Here is an 18,039-nt window from a genome sequence, read left to right as displayed (position 1 = left end):
GCTGCTCCCGTGAAACTACGGCTGCAGCAGCACTGAGTCTGCAGCACGGTCTCTACGGGAGAAATTAACTTCAGAGCAATATTAAAAAAGAGAAGAGGAAGTAGGTCAACATGAGATAGGCGATATGTTATTAAGAGAAAAATCTGAGTGATGACAGAACGACCTGAGTGGAATCAAGTTGCCTGAAGAAGACGACGTTCCCTCTGAATTACTGAAACCCTTGGGAGAGCCAGCCATGACCAAATTATTCCACCTAGTGTGCAGGGTACATGAGAGGCGAAATACACTCTCGTTCAGTTTGATTTGTACCCCACGATTACGTGATGTTATATTAGTTGAAACACAAACAGACGGATGGGCAACAAAGAGATCTCATAAGAGTGCCTTTTTTACGGATTATTAAATCTTACTGTGGCGCAGAGCTTATTTCAATATGCATCAACAAAAGTTACTGATCGTTTGGCCAACAATATAAAATATCTGTGAACAAGCAAAGCAAGTTTTAAAATTAACCTAAAATCACTTCTTCTGGACATGTTCTCTTCCACAGACGAATTTCTATTTAATAACGAGTAGCCTGTCAATCAAATATATATATATATCTTGTATATTGACTCGTTGCACATAATGTCGATAAAAGAATCGTTCAAAAGATCTATGGTACACGTAACTAACTATATATTCATTTGTTTTCCCTCCAATGATGTGTGCGTGTACGAAGTTACATTGAAGTCCGACCATATCTTTTGGACACTTCACTATTTGTGAGGCAGTAAGTAACAAACGGTCACGGTCCCAGAGGATCACGTAAACAAAATATTAGACCTGTTAGAAATATTTGTTTAACAATATAGATACTGAATTTAGCTGTCGAATGGAGAAAATATAAAAATGCAAGTAATGGAGCAGGCAAAAGGAAATACAGATGTCTAAAAAATGAGTTTGACAGAAAATACATAATGCCTGACAAATAAGGCTCCAGGACAAACCGAGGCTGAGGAGGCTTGTATGACTTGGGAAAAACTGGTGTCGTACATTGAAAAATTAAAGAAACTTTGGAGAAGGCAAGCCAGTACTAAGTAAAGAAAGGACAGCTGAAAAGTGGAAGGTGTATGAGGACAGTCTGTAAAAGAGAAATTAACTTCAGAACAATGTTATAAAAGAGAAGAAGAAGTAGGTCAACATGAGATAGGAGATATGCAATTAAGAGAAAAAATTGACTGATGACTGAACGACTTGAGCGGAAGCAAGTCGCCTGAAGTAGACGACATTCACTCTGAATTACTCAAACCCTTGGGAGAGGCAGCCATGACCAAATTATTCCACCTACATCTACATTTATACTCCGCAAGCCACCCAACGGTGTGTGCAGGGTACATGAGAGGCGAAATACACTCAGCCTTTAGGAAAAATGAAATCCAAACAAAGGCAGGTGCCGAGAGCTATGACTGTTACCGCATTATAAGTTAAGTTATGGTTGCAAAATACTGACACGAATGGTTTACATAACAATGAAAACACCGATAGACGCCCAGACTGAGAAAATTCAGTTTGGGTTACAGAGAAATGTAGGAACGCGTATGGCAGATTGAAGGGAGGCAAACCTTCGGTTATAGCATTTGTAGGTATAGGAAAAACTTTTGACAATGTTGAATCGATTACATTCTTTGAAATTGTGAGGGTAGGAGAAATAAAACACATATAGCTAAAGGTTACCTATAACTTGTGCAGAAACCAGGCTGCGGTTTAACAGTCGATGACATAAGGGAGAAGCGACAGTTGAGAAGTGAGTGAGGCTAGGGTATAGCCTAATCCCGATGTTATTAAACGTGTACACTGAGCAATTTATGAAGGAAACCAGGGAGAAATCTGGAAAGAGAACTGAAATTTAGACAGGAGAAATTAAAAATTTGTGTTTTTCCGGTGACAATTGTAAATCTGTCAGAGACGGGAAAAGTCTTGGGAGAACGGAATGGATAGCATCTGGGAAAGAAACTAAAAGATGGAAACAAACAACAGTAAAACAAGTGATCTTGAATGTAGTGGAATTAAGTCAGACAATGTTGAAGGAACTATATTAGGAAATGAGATACTTAAAGAAGTGAATAAATCTTGTTAACTGAACAGCAAAGTAACTGATGATGGACGGAGTAGAGAGGAGATAAAATTCAGACTGACATACGAAGATAAGCATTCTGAAAAACATAAGTTTGCTACCACTGAAAAAATTTAAATATTAGAAAGTATTTTCTGTAGTTATTTGTTTGGAGTGTAGCCTTGTCCAGAAGTGAAGCGTGAACGATAAGCGGTTCAGACACGAAGAGAACAAGGTTTGGAAATGTGATGTTACAGAAGAATACTGAAGATTAGATGCTGAATCGAAAAGGGGAAAAAAGAAATTTATAGCAGAGCTTGACTAGATAAAGGGATAGATTGATCGACACACCTTAGGTATCAAAGAAGCGTTATTTTGTAATAGAAGGAAGCGTGAGAGTTAAAAATTATGGAGTATGGCCAAGGTCAGAATACAGTAAGAAAGTGCAAATGGATGTACGTTCGTTATGCAGAAATAAAGAGACTTGCACAGGACAGAGTAGCATGGAGAGCTGCATCAAACCAGTCAACGGAGTGCAGAACACAATGGAAATGGAAATGTCGTGTGGCTAGGGCCTCCCGTCGGGTAGACCGTTCAAAAAAATGGTTCAAATGGCTCTGAGCACTATGGGACTTAACTTCTGGGGTCATCAGTCCCCTAGAACTTAGAACTACTGAAACCTAACTAACATAAGGACATCACACACATCCATGCCCGAGGCAGGATTCGAACTTGCGACCATAGCGGTCGCGCGGTTCCCGACTGTAGCGCCTAGAACCGCTCGGCCACTACGGCCGGCGTAGACCTTTCGCGTGGTGCAAATCTTTTGAGCTGACACCACTTCGGCGACATGCGTGTCGATGGGATGAGATGATGATAACAACACAACACTCACTCCCACAGCGGAGAAAAACTCTGACTCAGCCCGGAATCGAACCCGGGCCCCTTTACATGACATTCCGTCGCGCTGACCACTCAGCTACCTGGGCGCACGCAGAACACAATAATAACATAATACATTTTCACGGTATATTGCTCTAATAGACTGTTGGGAACAATAGCAGAAATGATGCTCTCGAAATACTTGCTTTAACTAATTTTGCCACCAGTACAACATCCTTGAACATCTGGAAATGAAAGTAGGACATACGTGACAAACCAAAGAGCATTGCCGTTGATGATGAATTGAAACAAAAAATAATTAAAGACATACTGACATTATAAAGGGAAATTGATTTTATACTGAATAACTTTAACGTATTATTTACATTTTTTACAGGAAATTCGATTGTGCCAGGAAGTTATTTATGCAAAAGGGTAGAAAGGTGTACGAAGAAGAACATAGATCTGTGGCCTTTCTTCCTTATGCTGGAGGCTTATCGTTTAGGATTGGACGAATTTTAGGAATTTTAACATTAAGAGTGTGTTCCGTCCACCTTCTAAGATTAGGGCTGTGCTCGGCTCTGTGAAGGATGATTTTGGACTTAGGAAACCCGTCGTGTACAAAATTCCGTGTCAATGTGGGAAAGCTTACATTGGCCGTTCGATTCGTGCAGTGCATGACAGGTGTGAAGATCATCGCCGTTATACGAGGCTACAACAGCCGGAAAAATCAGCAGTAGCAGAACACTGCCTAAATGAGGGGCACAATATGAAATTTGAGGAAAATGTGGTGGTTGCCAACATTTCCGGTTTTTGTAACAGTGTCTAAAAAGAGGCGATTGAAATTAGGTTGGCTGACAATTTAATTAACAGAGACAATGGGATTCCTCTTAGCAAGACGTGGAATCCTGTATTATCGCGCATCAAAACTGAACGTTCTTCGGTGCGGCCTTGATTGCGATATATCGTTGCCAGCAGTGTTTCACTAAGGGCGAAGCCACCTCCCTGTTTTGGAAGGCAGAAACCGTGATGGGCGGCACGTGCTCCGTGTTCTGAACGGTGGCCTATATAGGACGTCGATTTGCAACCTGGCGTCGGTTCTCAGCGGGACTCATCTGCAGAAGCAGCATTTTCCTGAAGATGGCGACCAGTTGGATCGCCGAAATATCGAGTCAAGTTGATTTTAGGATCCGGCAGCAAACCCGAAGAAAGTAACCTGCAAAACTGAACAGTGTTCGCGTTTTATTTTCTTTAAAAGTTCAGGATTTTCACAAATATAGGTCTTCATAATTAATAACTTGTGGCCCGGTGACATGTTTAGGAACACAAAGTACATGAATGGCTGCAAATGGCCTCAAAGTAGCCCAGCATAACTATTTCCAGTCAACGATCGGTTCAGTTGGACCAGAGGAGCCAGTTCATTCCCTTTAAACACATCCCACGTCATTATCGAACCACCAACAGTTTGCATAGTGCCTTGTTGACAACTTGGCTCCATGGCTTCGTGGTGTCTGGGTCACTCTCTAATCCTACCATCAGCTCTTACCAACTGAAATCAGGAATCATCTGATCAGGTCATAGTTTTGCAGTCGTTCAGGGTGGAACCGATATGGTCAGAAGCCCGGGAGAGGCGCTGCCGTGGATGTGCTGTTAGCAAAGGCACTCCCGTCAGTCGTCTCCTTCCATGTACCATAAACAAAAAAAAAAAAAAATTCGACTTACTGTCCTAGCTGATACATTCGTCGTGCGTCGCACATTGATTTCTGCAGCTATTTCACGCAGTGTTGCTTGTCTGTTAGCCCTGAAAACTCTAGCAAACGCCGCTTCTCTCGGTCGTTAAGTGAAGGCCATCGGCTACTTCATTGTCCGTGGGGAGAGGTAATGCCTGAAATTTGATATTCTCGGCACACTCTTGACACTGTGGACCTAGTAATACTGAATTCCCTAACAATTTCCGAAATGGAATGCCCCATGCGTCTAGCTCCAAATACCACTACGCGCTCAAAGTCTATTAATTCCCGTCGTGCGGCCATAACCACGTCGGGAACCTTTTCACATGAATCACTCGAGTAAAAATAACAACTGCGACAACGCACCAGTCTTTTATACCTTGCGTGCGCAATACAACCGCCTGTATGTGTGCATATCGCTGTGCCATCTCAGTGTAATGAGCCGTGTATGATCCACAGAAACGAAAGTAACATCAGGTGCTCCCAGGGCAGCATAATAGGATTTGCAACCTTCTGCATATACAAAAGTGATTTATCAGATAGTACAAGCAGAGCTATAAGGTTGTTCTCCGACACTGCTTTTGTCTACAGGAAGCTGTATACGATATACCTGTGACATTCGTCTTGTTGATCGTATTTTACCGTTTTCGGCACAACAATCCTGTCTACGTGCAGACAAGCGTCGTATTAACACATGCAGTCCTTCATATTTCACATCGACCTTAATGGTCCTGTCTGAACAACATTATTGGGATACTCCTTCCAGTAAAAGAAAAATTCTTTCTGTCCGACTCCGTCACTTTAGCCGCTTTCTTGAAATCCTTTTAAGTAGCAGGAATACGCCCTTGGAATGACCTCCCATACTATATCAAAGAACTGAATAACATTCCAGATTTTCCTCATTTCCCAGGGTTCTTAGTTCTCTCCCACAGAACTCACTTTGTCAGAAAAAACACTTTTGTAAACTAATAAATACATTTTGTATCTGGCAGTATTACTATTGTTATTATCATTATTAGCAGCTGCAGTAGTACTACCAGGGCGTGCTGAGAAGTAATGGCTCCACATATCTTATGGGAAAATTCTTAACGCTTCTTAAATAAAACGAACGATATTAACATTCTGCATCTTTATTCAACATTTCTACATATTTTTTCTCAACATCTTCACCCTAGTGACGAATACATTTCTCTCAACGAAAGACCAGTTTCCAGAATGAGATTCTCACTCTGCAGCGGAGTGTGCCCTGATATGAAACTTCCTGGCAGATTAAAACTGTGTGCCCGACCGAGACTCGAACTCGGGACCTTTGCCTTTCGCAAGTAGAGCACTTGCCCGCGAAAGGCAAAGGTCCCGAGTTCGAGTCTCGGTCGGGCACACAGTTTTAATCTGCCAGGAGGTTTCAAAGACCAGTTTGTTGATTCATCACTGTAGAATATTTGTCATTGTTGATAGAGTCGCAACCTCACCTCTGCTTGCACCGCATCATCATTATCTAAGTGAAGTCCTCGAAGGTTTTATTGAAGTTTGGGAAACATATGAAAATCAGATGCAGCCAAGTCGGGACTATATGAAGCATGATCTATGACAGTGAACCCAAGGTGTCGGATTGTTGCAGATGTCGCAGAGCTCGTGTGTTGTCTGGCATTGACATGCTGAAGAAAAGGGTTCTCCATGTGTGGACGAACCCTTCGAATTCGAAACACGATTACAGATATGGGCTGCAAGTGAGGAAATCCATTGGGATAAGCTACTTTCACAAAGGGTGCATTATTATTACCCAGAGCCTATGAACGAGTATCACGAAAATGGCAAAGCTGGTCGAATGTTCAAGTGCTGCTGTCGTGAGCATGTGCGAAAAGAGTTAGAACAGTGAAACTAACCACTAGGCGCTAAATGGTTGAACGTCCATGACTCTTCACAAAATGTGGGTTTCGGAGGCTTGTCTGCTCTGTAGAGTAGATTAGATAGTGATCTGTGGCATTTCTGCCGAAAGAGCATAATGCTGGTGTACACACAAGTGTTTCGGAGCACTCCGCTCATCGTACATTACAGCTTCGCAGCAGACCACCCCCACGTGTTCAGATGTTGACCCGACGACATCGCAGTAACGATTGCAGTGGGCACGGGACCATAGGGACTCGACCGTCGATCAATGGAATCGTGTGTGAACAGCTGCTGGAAATATGCAGCACGTCGCGGACACAGGTTGGTCATAGCAGTATTATGCTGTGGAAGACATTCTCCTGCTCTTGCGTGGGGCCTGTGGTAGTACTCGAAGACACGCTGACAGCTGCAAAATACCTGCATCACTTCATGCTGGATGGCACCCCGACGGCGATGTTATCTTTCAGCAGTATAATTGTCCGTGTCTTGGAGCAAGAACCGTGCTGTAGCGGTTTCAGGAGAATTACAGTGAACTCACGTTGATGGCTCGGCGACCAGAATCGCCTGATGTGAATCCTCTGGGAGCCATATGGGTCGCTGTTGGGCGCCATCACCGAGTACGCAAATTAGCGGCTGGCTTTTAACGCGAATTATATGATCTGTGCGCAGGCATCTAATGTCGCACACCTCCACAAATCTACCAACAAACTATTGGACCCTTGATACGCAAAATCAGTGATGAATTTCGTTATTTCGTGCCACAGACGGACAAACACACTATTAAGCACGTGATCATAATGTTTAGGTTGATCAGTGTAGCTACGTCATACGCCGCTTCAGTTCGGAGCCCTCTAACGGCACAGGGCTGCAAATATGTAGGCTCGATGAATACAGATGTAGAATGTAAATAACGTTTGAATTATGTAAAAGCTTTATGAGTTTTAAGGAAATTCAGGGAGACTTCTTTTCAGCACGCTCTCGTAGTAGCTGTAGTAGTAGTAATAGTAGCAGTATTAACGATTTCAGTTGTTCGTCCGTATCGTTATGCACATAGTCATTAGGTGCACCCAAATCATTTTTAACTGAATTACATCGTTTTACTACTACTTACCGTACTAAATTTGGTGTTCTTTTTCATGTATCTATGCTGTAAAAATGCTGTATATATGAAATCCTAGTAAAATGTAACACAGCCGTGATCTGATCAGGGTAAACAAAAAAATAAATAAAATAGGGCCTAGACGAGAGACAAGAGTTTTTAAGCTAAAACAAGAACAAAACTTCGCCCCCAAGTGGCAGTTTTCTCATTGCTAATGTATTTTTCAAACAGGAGGAGCCTCTAAACACAAGAACAGAAAGTTCCACAAATAAATCAATAACTTAAGAAATCCGTAAAGGTTATTGCGTCTACCGGAAGTACAAGAAAGCATTGTATCAAAGGGTCGAAATAATCACAGTGTCACTGTAAAGAGGATGTTTACTTTTCATGAATACCTGCCGTGAACGATCCGAAGACATGGTCACCCAGAGCAGTTACTTCTTAGAAGAAATGAAAACTGTTTTCACAGTGGCTATAGACACTGGGCCCGGAATCAAGCTGTTAGGAGAAATGATCTAAATCATATCAAGAGATCGACGAAAGACCCGGAATTGGCAGAAAGAAGAGCGATGGTGGAGAAACAAGAGGTTGTGAAGTATGGAGAGGATATTATACTGAAGGCAGGAACACTGAGGACAGCATTTTGGCTTTTATGTGGGGCACTCAGAAGCTATCGCGATGTAAACTAATAGCTGTTTTTAGATCACTTGAGTGCATTTCTAATATCAGTTTCGTAAAATTGTTGTTGTCCAAAAGATTTTATCTTCCTATATCTTGCTACTAAATTTGTGTCCCTTTTCGTGATATCGAACGATAGGTCACTAATTTGCTGTAGTGAATTCCCACAGATATTGGTAATGTACACCATCACCATCACAGAGTCTAGTTTTCCAACTTGGGAAATATTGCGGGCTTATATGCATTTTCATTTATAATTTTTGGGTACCAGCTAGAACTAAGAACTTAAATTTTATGCTGCTAAGTTTCATATTAGTTATAGTTCTTACCATGGTGCTTAGTATCCTTGAAAGTTTCTCTTGGGATATCTTTGTTGCGCCGACTGCACACGCTGGGTCAGTATCTGAAAGTAAAAGCATATCTTAAAATTGCATCAATCTGTCATGTGCGAAGACTATGCAGACTGTATTTATCTGGTTAAAAGAGGCTTATAAGTAAAAATCAGTGCTGTATAAATAATAAATACAGATTCTAATTTGAGAACAAAAGAAATGGAATTTTACTGGGCTAGAGTATCGCTAACTTTGTTTCTTAGCACTTTCGAAACAAATATATTTAATAGTAGATTAGCTCAACTTGTAAGGCTGAAAAAAGCAGTAATGTAAGGAAGAGACAGCAAGAAAGGAAATTAAAAGATTTCCAATATCTTTTGAGGGATAAGAAAGTCCCTTGGTTGCCCTTTACTGTGCTTTTTGGACATTTTCAAAATTATTTTTGTGAAAAAATCTTAATTCTATATAACCAACAATATTAGATTACAGCAAGGTTTCTCTTGCATCAGTTCGAGGTTTATTTGTAATATTTTATATGCACAGATATAAGTTTGCAGTTAGCCCTATCGAAGTGCCATCTTTCCATAACAAATCAACCAGCCCTTCTGGAAAAGCCAAATCTTCTTGGTATTAATCACGTTTCTACAATCAGAATCGATTCGCCAGCTCAGCATCATAGTTTTAAATACAACACCATGAAACCAATATAAACACGTTAATAGTTATTAGTTCAGTGAATTACGAGTTCTTAAAACAGAATCAGCTATACTAGATCGTATTGGTACATGTTAACAGGTAACAGGTATCATCTTTAAGGTTCTATCTGCTTCACTTCGCTTATTTTACTTCTGCGGAATTGCCAATTTCGAGTGTATCACCTTATGCAAAAAATATTTAACATTCTTTTTCTTCGCTTTATATTTTTTTCAGATCCGTTTGTTACTATAACAACAGCAGAACGAATTCCTACAGCAGTCATTTACACAATTGAGCCGGCGCTCCTTTCCTTTTAGACTGATTTCAGGAGAAAGAAATAACTTAAAAACAAATATTACGAAAAAATCTAACCTGGAGAACAGTTATTTCTGAATCTTACAATATGCGAAACAACAGAGTGGCCGATGTGAAATGTTACTTCTATTTTTCTTTTCGTTGAGCCTCTGTGTTAATGATAAAGTCCAAAACGAGTCACTTTCAATCTATATAGCTTTTCCTAGCCGAAGGATAGGGAAATTAACTCTGTTGTAGTCTGAAATGAAATCTGAGCGGTCCATTACACACTGAAATAGAATAGGCAGCCATTGTAGCGGTGGCATGTTAGCTCCTGACGGAGTAAAATAATGAAACCCAACACTGTATACCGACAATGTTCTGGGACTAACGAAGAATTTTTCATAATGGAAATTTGACACCATAAATATCGAAAGACAGCGCGAGATCATCTAAAGGCTTTTTATGACTATTTCTGGCCAAGAGAAGTCTACTAATATCAAATACCGGCCTTAATTGGAGGGAGAAATTTTTGAGGATGTACGTCTGGAGTACAGCATTGTATGGTAGTGAAACATGGACTGTGGGAAAACCGGAACAGAAGAGAATCGAAGCATTTGAGATGTGGTGCTATACACGAATGTTGAAAATTAGGTGGACTGATAAGGTAAGGAATGAGGAGGTTCTACGCAGAATCGGAGAGGAAAGGAATATGTGGATAACACTGATAAGGAGAAGGGACAGGATGACAGGACATCTGCTAAGACATAAGGGAATGACTTCCATGGTACTAGAGGGAGCTGTAGAGAGCAAAAACTGTAGAGGAAGACAGAGATTGGAATACGTCAAGCAAATAATTGAGGACGTAGGTTGCAAGTGCTACTCTGAGATGAAGAGGTTAGCACAGGAAAGGAATTCGTGGCGGGCAGCATCAAACCAGTCAGTAGACTGATGACAAAAAAAAATAAAAATAAAAATAAAAAATAATGACTATTCTAAACAAGAATAACGGGCGGATATTAAAAAAGTGGTTCAGTGTACGACAACATTCGCCAACAAACCGCACGCAAAACAGTGGCGCTCCGCAACAGTTTTCGTTGGTATATTTTGTTCCATTTGGCTCATCCTTCCCACCAAGTGCCATACGACTTCTTTCTTTCCACCATATTAATGCGGCACATGGGCGGAAAACGTTTTTTACCTGAAGAAGAGGAGAATGATTCCGTGTACGTTTGGTCAAGCCATTATCAACAGGGACGCGCGTAACAAGTATACAAAAGCTAATGCCCCTAATATTTGGAACATTATGCATATTACGTGGCTGTACCACAATATTTTCACTTAAAATGCGACGGAAGCTTCAATACAAATAAACTTTTTTTTTCTATTCGAAAAATATATTGCATCCTTACTTATTGGACACGTTTCATACACTTCGCCTCTATACCAACCAGGATATCAACGGAGAAAATATCAATCAATCCTCTGAAAGAGCACAATAATCACATTGTATCGAAATTCTTCCACAAAATTCTATAGGTTTCCTAGTAACGTTAGATATAAAAGATACTTCAACCTTTCGACGGGTTCCACGTCGTCATGCTATGACTACAGCATCTGATTCTGTGTTGTTCTTCAACTAATTTTACACTTCATATAAGCTACAATTACATCGTGTCGGTCTCATGCTATGGTGAAGGAAATAATTTAAGCTTGCAGAGATTATGTCGATGCCTGAAAGATCGGTAACTCTACTAGACTCCATAATCCCAGACACCGTCATAATTCGTGGAAGCATATTTATATTCCTTGGACTTCGCATGACGTCATGATAACGTAAGTCATAAAACTGTTTAATATAAAATTAGTTGAAATAACAGCACTACATTAATTACAACTTGCAGCTATCGACGATGTTGTCAAAACTTATCATTTAACCCAACTGGAGAAATAGGTAATTTTACTGATGTTTTAGAAACATACTGACATCATTTCTTCTTGTCAACTACTACTCCACTGATGAATTACTGAACAGAGTAACATTTGGGGGGGGGGGGGGGAGATCGGTAAGTAGTTGTTCCGTTCCTAAATTTAAATGTAAATTAAGGTTAAAGTAAAACCCCATCGCGTAAGTGTGGATCATTTAGCCACATTTCTAGTGATATTATATTTGTGAGCCTTATTACAAGTTCTACGTCTTTGAGGGATGTCGCAGATGTGATGCACAGAACTTGCAAATAACTAAAGTAACTAAAAGGAAGTAGACGTGTGTGGCGACACCCACACTAGAGAAGGTCTGTCAGAAAATTGTTGTATTTATTGCACAGAATTCATATTGCGTGTCTGCAGATTACTGACTGGTGATCATCCCCGATGACTCGCGTATTCTTGATGGTCTAGTTGACGTCGGCGGTCCTGCAAGAAAAGTAGGAGAACAAAGTCTCTACAAGCAGTGAGCGAAGAACAGAAGGTAGTTGCGTTAACGTTATGCTCAAACGAAGGTTTCCCAGGCTTTCTCCACAAACATTTATTATAGTGGAAGGCACACTTCATCAATTCCATTACGAATGCACCTTCGAAGTCACCTTCTTCAGCACATAATGATCGCTTTCGCTGTCTTAGAACAAGAAAAACAGCAAATTTTTGGAAGAGCACGCCAACGGCTTCAAAGAACTTCTTTACTCTTCAAAAATTCCTTGTAGTGTAAGACAGTTGAACATCCGTGGTCTCTGTACGAGACAACCAGCCACACATCCTGGAACAACTGTGGGAAGCGCAGGAAACAGCACGACTCCGGATATCAGCAGATGGTCATAATGATTTGCGTCGACAGCGCATTGATTCCACTATTTTCATAACTGTCAGGTTGTTGGCTCGCCTTTAAAGTCTAACAGCACAAAAATGCACTTTCATTGACCTATAAAACTTCTCAACCTTATGTGAAACCATATTCGCAGTTGTCCTAGAATAACATGTTGCCTTCAAAACCTAGAATACCTTGATCTCAGTGTAAATGTGTGAACATACTGATGAGACAAAACATTATGACCACCTGCTTAATAACTTGTCTGTCCGTCTTTGAAACGAAATTCGTCACAGATTCTGCTGATTCTGAGTATCGGGGATTCGACAGCTTGTTGGTAGGTTTGTGGAGGTAGATGTCTACGTAAATGTCATGTAATTTGCGTAACTAACGGGCCGCTGATTTTCGTATGTGGTGATGGCGCCATATAACGACCTGGATGGGTTCCATAGTATTTACATCAGGCGAGACATCAACGTGAGTTCACTATAATGCTCCTCAAACCACTGTAGCACGGTTCCGTCTCCGAGACACGGACAGTTATACTGCAGAAAGATGACATCGCCGTCGGGGAAGACATCAAGCACGGAGGGATGCAGGTGGTTCACAGCTGTCAGCGTGCCTTCGATTACTCGATTACTAACGCAGGTCCCATGCAAGCACAGGTGAATGTCTCCCATAGCATAATACTGCTCCCACCAGCCTACGTCCATGGCGCGCTGCACTTTCGAGCCGCCGTTCACCTCGATGACGGAGTTTGTGGAGATGACAATCGACCTAGTGTAGCAAAAATGTGATTCACCCGAAGAGCCGACACTTTTCCATTGATCGACGGTTGAATCCCTATGGTCCCGTTCCCACTGCAATAGTAATTGACGATGTCGTTGGGTCAACATGTGAACACGTAGACATGGCCTGCTGCGTAGCTCCAAGTCCAACAATGTACGATAAAGGCTGAGCTCCGAAACACTTGTGCATACACCAGCGTTGTGCTCTTTCGGCACAGATGCCACAGATCACCATCTATCCTAATTTACAGAGCAGAAAAGCCTCCGAACCCCACGTTCTGTGAAGAGTCATGGATGGACAACCATTTAGCCCCTAGTGGCTAGTTTCACTGTCGTTCTACCTCTTTTCCTACAAGTTCACGACAGTAGCACTCAGAAATTCAACCAGCTTCGCCGTTTTCGAAACACTAATAATGTGCCCTTTTTCAAAGTCGCTTATCTCAATGGACTCCCCCATTTACAGTTCATGTCTAGAATAGGGTGTTCCCCCGCCGTGTCTGTTCCGCTTCCATACTTTTGTTAGTGTCACGTGCCCGCAACGCAACCAGACAGCATCTAACATCGCGTTGGGCAGTGGTCATAATTTTTTGGCAAATCAGTGTAGCCGGCCGGTGTGGCCGAGTGGTTCTAGGCGCTTCAGTCTGGAACCGCGCGACCGCTGCGGTCGCAGGTTCGAATCCTGCCTCGGGCATGGATGTGTGTGATGTCCTTAGGTTAGTTAGGTTTAAGTAGTTCTAAGTTCTAGGGGACTGATGACCTCAGATGTTAAGTCCCATAGTGCTCAGAGCCATTTGAACCATTTTTAATCAGTGTATGTTTGATTAACTGTGATGTCAAGTAGTACTTACGATTCCGACTTATGATGTGTCGCGTACCCGAGTGAGCTGGGTGAACTGTATTGAGAATTTCCTACATGAAATTTAGATATTTAATGAAGATGACAAAAGTCAGAGTACCTTTTTCCTTAAAAGGGAAACTCCTCATCGCACCCCCACAGATTTTGTGGTAAGATAGCTCACTGGATAGCCCGTCAGAAACTGAACACAGATCAATCAGGAAAACAGGAAGAAGGTGCGAAAGAAAGAGGAAACGATCCAAGCTCAAGATATGTGACGTTGAGTGACTTTGATTGAGTATGGTGCCATGGTCACGTGCTCATGGATTTGGACTGTGAAACGCGAAATCCGGGTTCAAATCTCCCTCATGCCTCACTTTTTTCACAAAATTATGAACTGTCCGTCCGGTAAGTGACCTGTCTGCATGCTTTATTCAAATTTGTGTCTGCATCGTGGTGTTACGTCTGTTTACAAAAGCGACGTGTAACCAAGGTACCTACAGACGTACGTACCTCCTATTAGTACTAGACAAGTATCACATGTTATGCCTTTTGCGTTCCGTTTTGGAAGTTTTGACTCTCGAATTCCTTCGATGTAATATATTTCACATCGGTTTGTTTGTTGTTTTCACTTCCGTAAGATATCTATGAGGCATCTCGCATGCTCTCACTACTCATCACATTTACTTGTGACGGTAATATATTCGTACCACGTGACGTATATTCTACAACCAGTGTATTGTGTAACAGTCGCCAAGACTACTGAAGGAGAACTGACACTTTAATGACCGGAGGGGAAGTTCATAAATTTGTGGGAAATAGGGGAGACTCAAGGGAGGTTCCAACACAGATCCGAGTCACCGGTGTTGTGCTGGCACGTTAGAGTAGCAAGTTCAAGGATGCATGTCCATTCCTCACACAGACTATTTAAGTGGCTAGAGCTGTGTTGCTTGTATGTATGACAATAAGCATTAATCACAATAACTTTCATTACGTCTCTTCACCGATGAGCCAAAACATTATGATCATCTGTTTAACAGCGCGTTGGTCCACAGTAAAAATGCAATACATCAGTGATTCTGCTTGGTACGTACTCTGTAAGTCATTGGCAGGATTCCAGAAGTATGTGGCACCAGATGCCTTTGCACAGGTCAACCAACTCCCGCAAATTACGGGATGGTGGTTTACGGGCACACAGCTCGCGCGAGATATGTGTTCCAGTGGGTGCAGACCAGGCACATTTGCTGGCCAAGACATCAATGTGAGTTCACTATAACGCCCCTCAAACCACTGTAGCACTATTCCAACCTTGCCTCACGGACAGTTATCCTGCTGGAAGATTTATCCCCGTAGGGGGAGACTTCAACCATGAAACGATGCAGCTGGTCCACATTAATGATCACTTAATTCATTGCTGTCATGATACCTTCGATTGCCACCACAGATCCCACGAAAGCTCATAGCATAAATCTGCTCTCGCCAGCCTGCATCTGTGGCGTCGTGCATGTTTCGTGCATCCATTCGCCAGAATGACAGGGTGTAAGGACCCAACTGTGGGTCTGGTGTAGCAATAAATGCGATTCATTCTGCAGGCGACATGTTTCTATTGATCCACGGTGGAAACAGAGAGATGCTGTGCCCACTGCAATCATAACTGACGTTGTCGTTGCGTCAACACAGGAACACATCGTGGTCGTGTGATGTGGAGCTCCATGTTCAACAATAGCTTTTGAACGGTGTGCTCCGAAACACTTGTGCCTGCACCAGCATTGTGCTCTGAAACAGATCGTTGTCTATCCTGGTTTACACATCGGGGGATCCTCCGACCTGTACTTTTTGTGGTGAGACGCAGTCGTCTAGTAGCATGGGCTGCTCGTTATTTCACCTTCCGTAGGGGCTCACGAAAGTAGTACGCAAACGGGTGACCAGGTTCGTCGTGTCAGAGACTCTCGTTTCCAGCCGCAGCACTGCAACAATGTGCCCTTTGTCACAACTACTTTTATCAGTTGATTTTCGCATTTGCGGCCCGTACCTTTGTTATAATGACTGTCTATTCGTTTCTGTTCCGCTTACATTCTTTTCTTACTGCGTCATGTGCCCGCAACACCACCAGGAGGCTTTCAACGTCCCGGTGGGCAGTGCTCATAACGTTTTGGCTCATCAGTGTATTCATGGCTTCAGCAGACGAAGCGTCTACTGAAGCAAAAGAGCGACATTTCGCAAGCAGGAAACTCTATGGGCTCCAGGAACACGTGCGTCTTTATTTATTACGTCGATCGAAGGCTTCCGGTTACGCGGAAACGCAGGTGTAACTCGTTGTGTAAATGAACGCCTTCCTGCCGAACGCCAGACATAGCAAATATTCCGATCGGACTGCGCTGTGAGCTGTGGAAAACGAAACCTCCATTATTCTTATACATATTCTGCGAATGGCTTTTCTGGCCCACACTGACATACTTGCTTCCCATACCCTATCTTTGCATTCTCCCACTCCCGTTCTCAATATGTTCTTCACCGTCTTTTTATAATCATAATTATTTTAAGAGTTCACGTGGCTTGCACTTTTGATAAAATGTGTTCAGACATTGTGTGTCCTTAGCATTTGGGTATATACAGGATGGTCCGTTGATAGTGACCGGGCCAAATATCTCACGAAATAAGCATCAAACGAAAAAACTACGAAGAACGACACTCGTCTAGCTTGAAGGGGGAAACTTGATGGCACTATGGTTAGCCCGCTGTATTGCGCTGCCACAGGCCAAACAGATATCAACTGCGTTTTTTAAAATAGGAACCCCCATTTTTATTACATATCCGTGTAGTACGTAAAGAAATATGAATGTTTTAGTTGAACCACGTTTTTATTATTGTGATAGATGGCGCTGTAATAGTCACAAACGTATAAGTACGTGGTATCACGTAACATTCCGACAGTGCGGAGGGTATTTGCTTCGTGATACATTACCGGTGTTAAATGGACCGTTTACCAATTGAGGAAAAGGTCGATATCGTGTGGATGTATGGCTACTGTGATCAAAATGCACAACGGGCGTGTGCTATGTATGCTGCTCGGTATACTGGACGACATCATCCAAGTGTCCGGACCGTTCGCCGGGCAGTTACGTTATTTAAAGAAACAGGAACTGTTCAGCCACATGTGAAACGTCAACCACGATCTGCAACAAATGATGATGCCCAGGTAGGTGTTTTAGCTGCTGTCGCGGCTAATCCGCACATCGGTAACAGACAAATTCCGCGAGAATCGGGAATCTCAAAAACGTCGGTGTTGAGAATGCTACATCAACATCGATTACACCCGTACCATATTTCTATGCACCAGGAATTGCATGGCGACGACTCTGAACGTCGTTTACAGTTCTGTCACTGGGCACAAGAGAAATTACGGGACGATGACAAATTTTTTGCAGGCGTTCTCTTTAGCGACGAAGCGTCATTCACCAACAGTGGTAACGTAAACTGGCATAAAATGAACTATTGGGCAACGCAAAATCCACGATGGCTGCGACAAGTGGAACATCAGCGGCCTTGGCGGTTTAATGTATGGTGCGGCATTATGGGATGAAGGATAATTGGCCCCCATTTTATCGATGGCAATCTAAATGGTGCAATGTATGCTGATTTCCTACGTAATGTTCTACAGATGTTACTACAAGATGTTTCACTGCATGACAGAATGGCGATGTATTTCCAACATGATGGATGTCCGGCACATAGCTCGCGTGCGCTGAAGCGGTATTGAATAGCATATTTCATGACAGGTGCATTGGTCGTCGAAGCACCACACCACCGGATCTGACGTCTCCGGATTTCTTTCTGTGGCGGAAGTTGAAGGATATTTGCTATCGTGATCCACCGACAACGCCTGACAACATGCAACAGCGCATTGTCAATGCATGTGC

The 18,039-nt window shown here is 42.4% G+C and overlaps 1 protein-coding gene across 1 annotated transcript in view; it reads right to left on the bottom strand.

The window, feature by feature from the left end:
• Positions 1-18,039, bottom strand: part of LOC126183909 (uncharacterized protein CCDC198-like) — a gene marked incomplete at its 5' end in the record, with an annotated part of 80,454 nt that overhangs the window by 12,967 nt on the left and 49,448 nt on the right. The window contains one exon of the mRNA XM_049926253.1: positions 8,701-8,774. Coding sequence (XP_049782210.1) covers positions 8,709-8,774 — 66 coding nt within the window. The remainder of the gene's footprint in view (positions 1-8,700; positions 8,775-18,039) is intronic.

This window comes from Schistocerca cancellata, chromosome 4 (genome assembly GCF_023864275.1).
Source record: "Schistocerca cancellata isolate TAMUIC-IGC-003103 chromosome 4, iqSchCanc2.1, whole genome shotgun sequence".
Taxonomy (NCBI): domain Eukaryota; kingdom Metazoa; phylum Arthropoda; class Insecta; order Orthoptera; family Acrididae; genus Schistocerca; species Schistocerca cancellata.
Note: the sequence above shows the minus strand (reverse complement) of the source record. Positions and strands in the feature narration are given on the sequence as shown.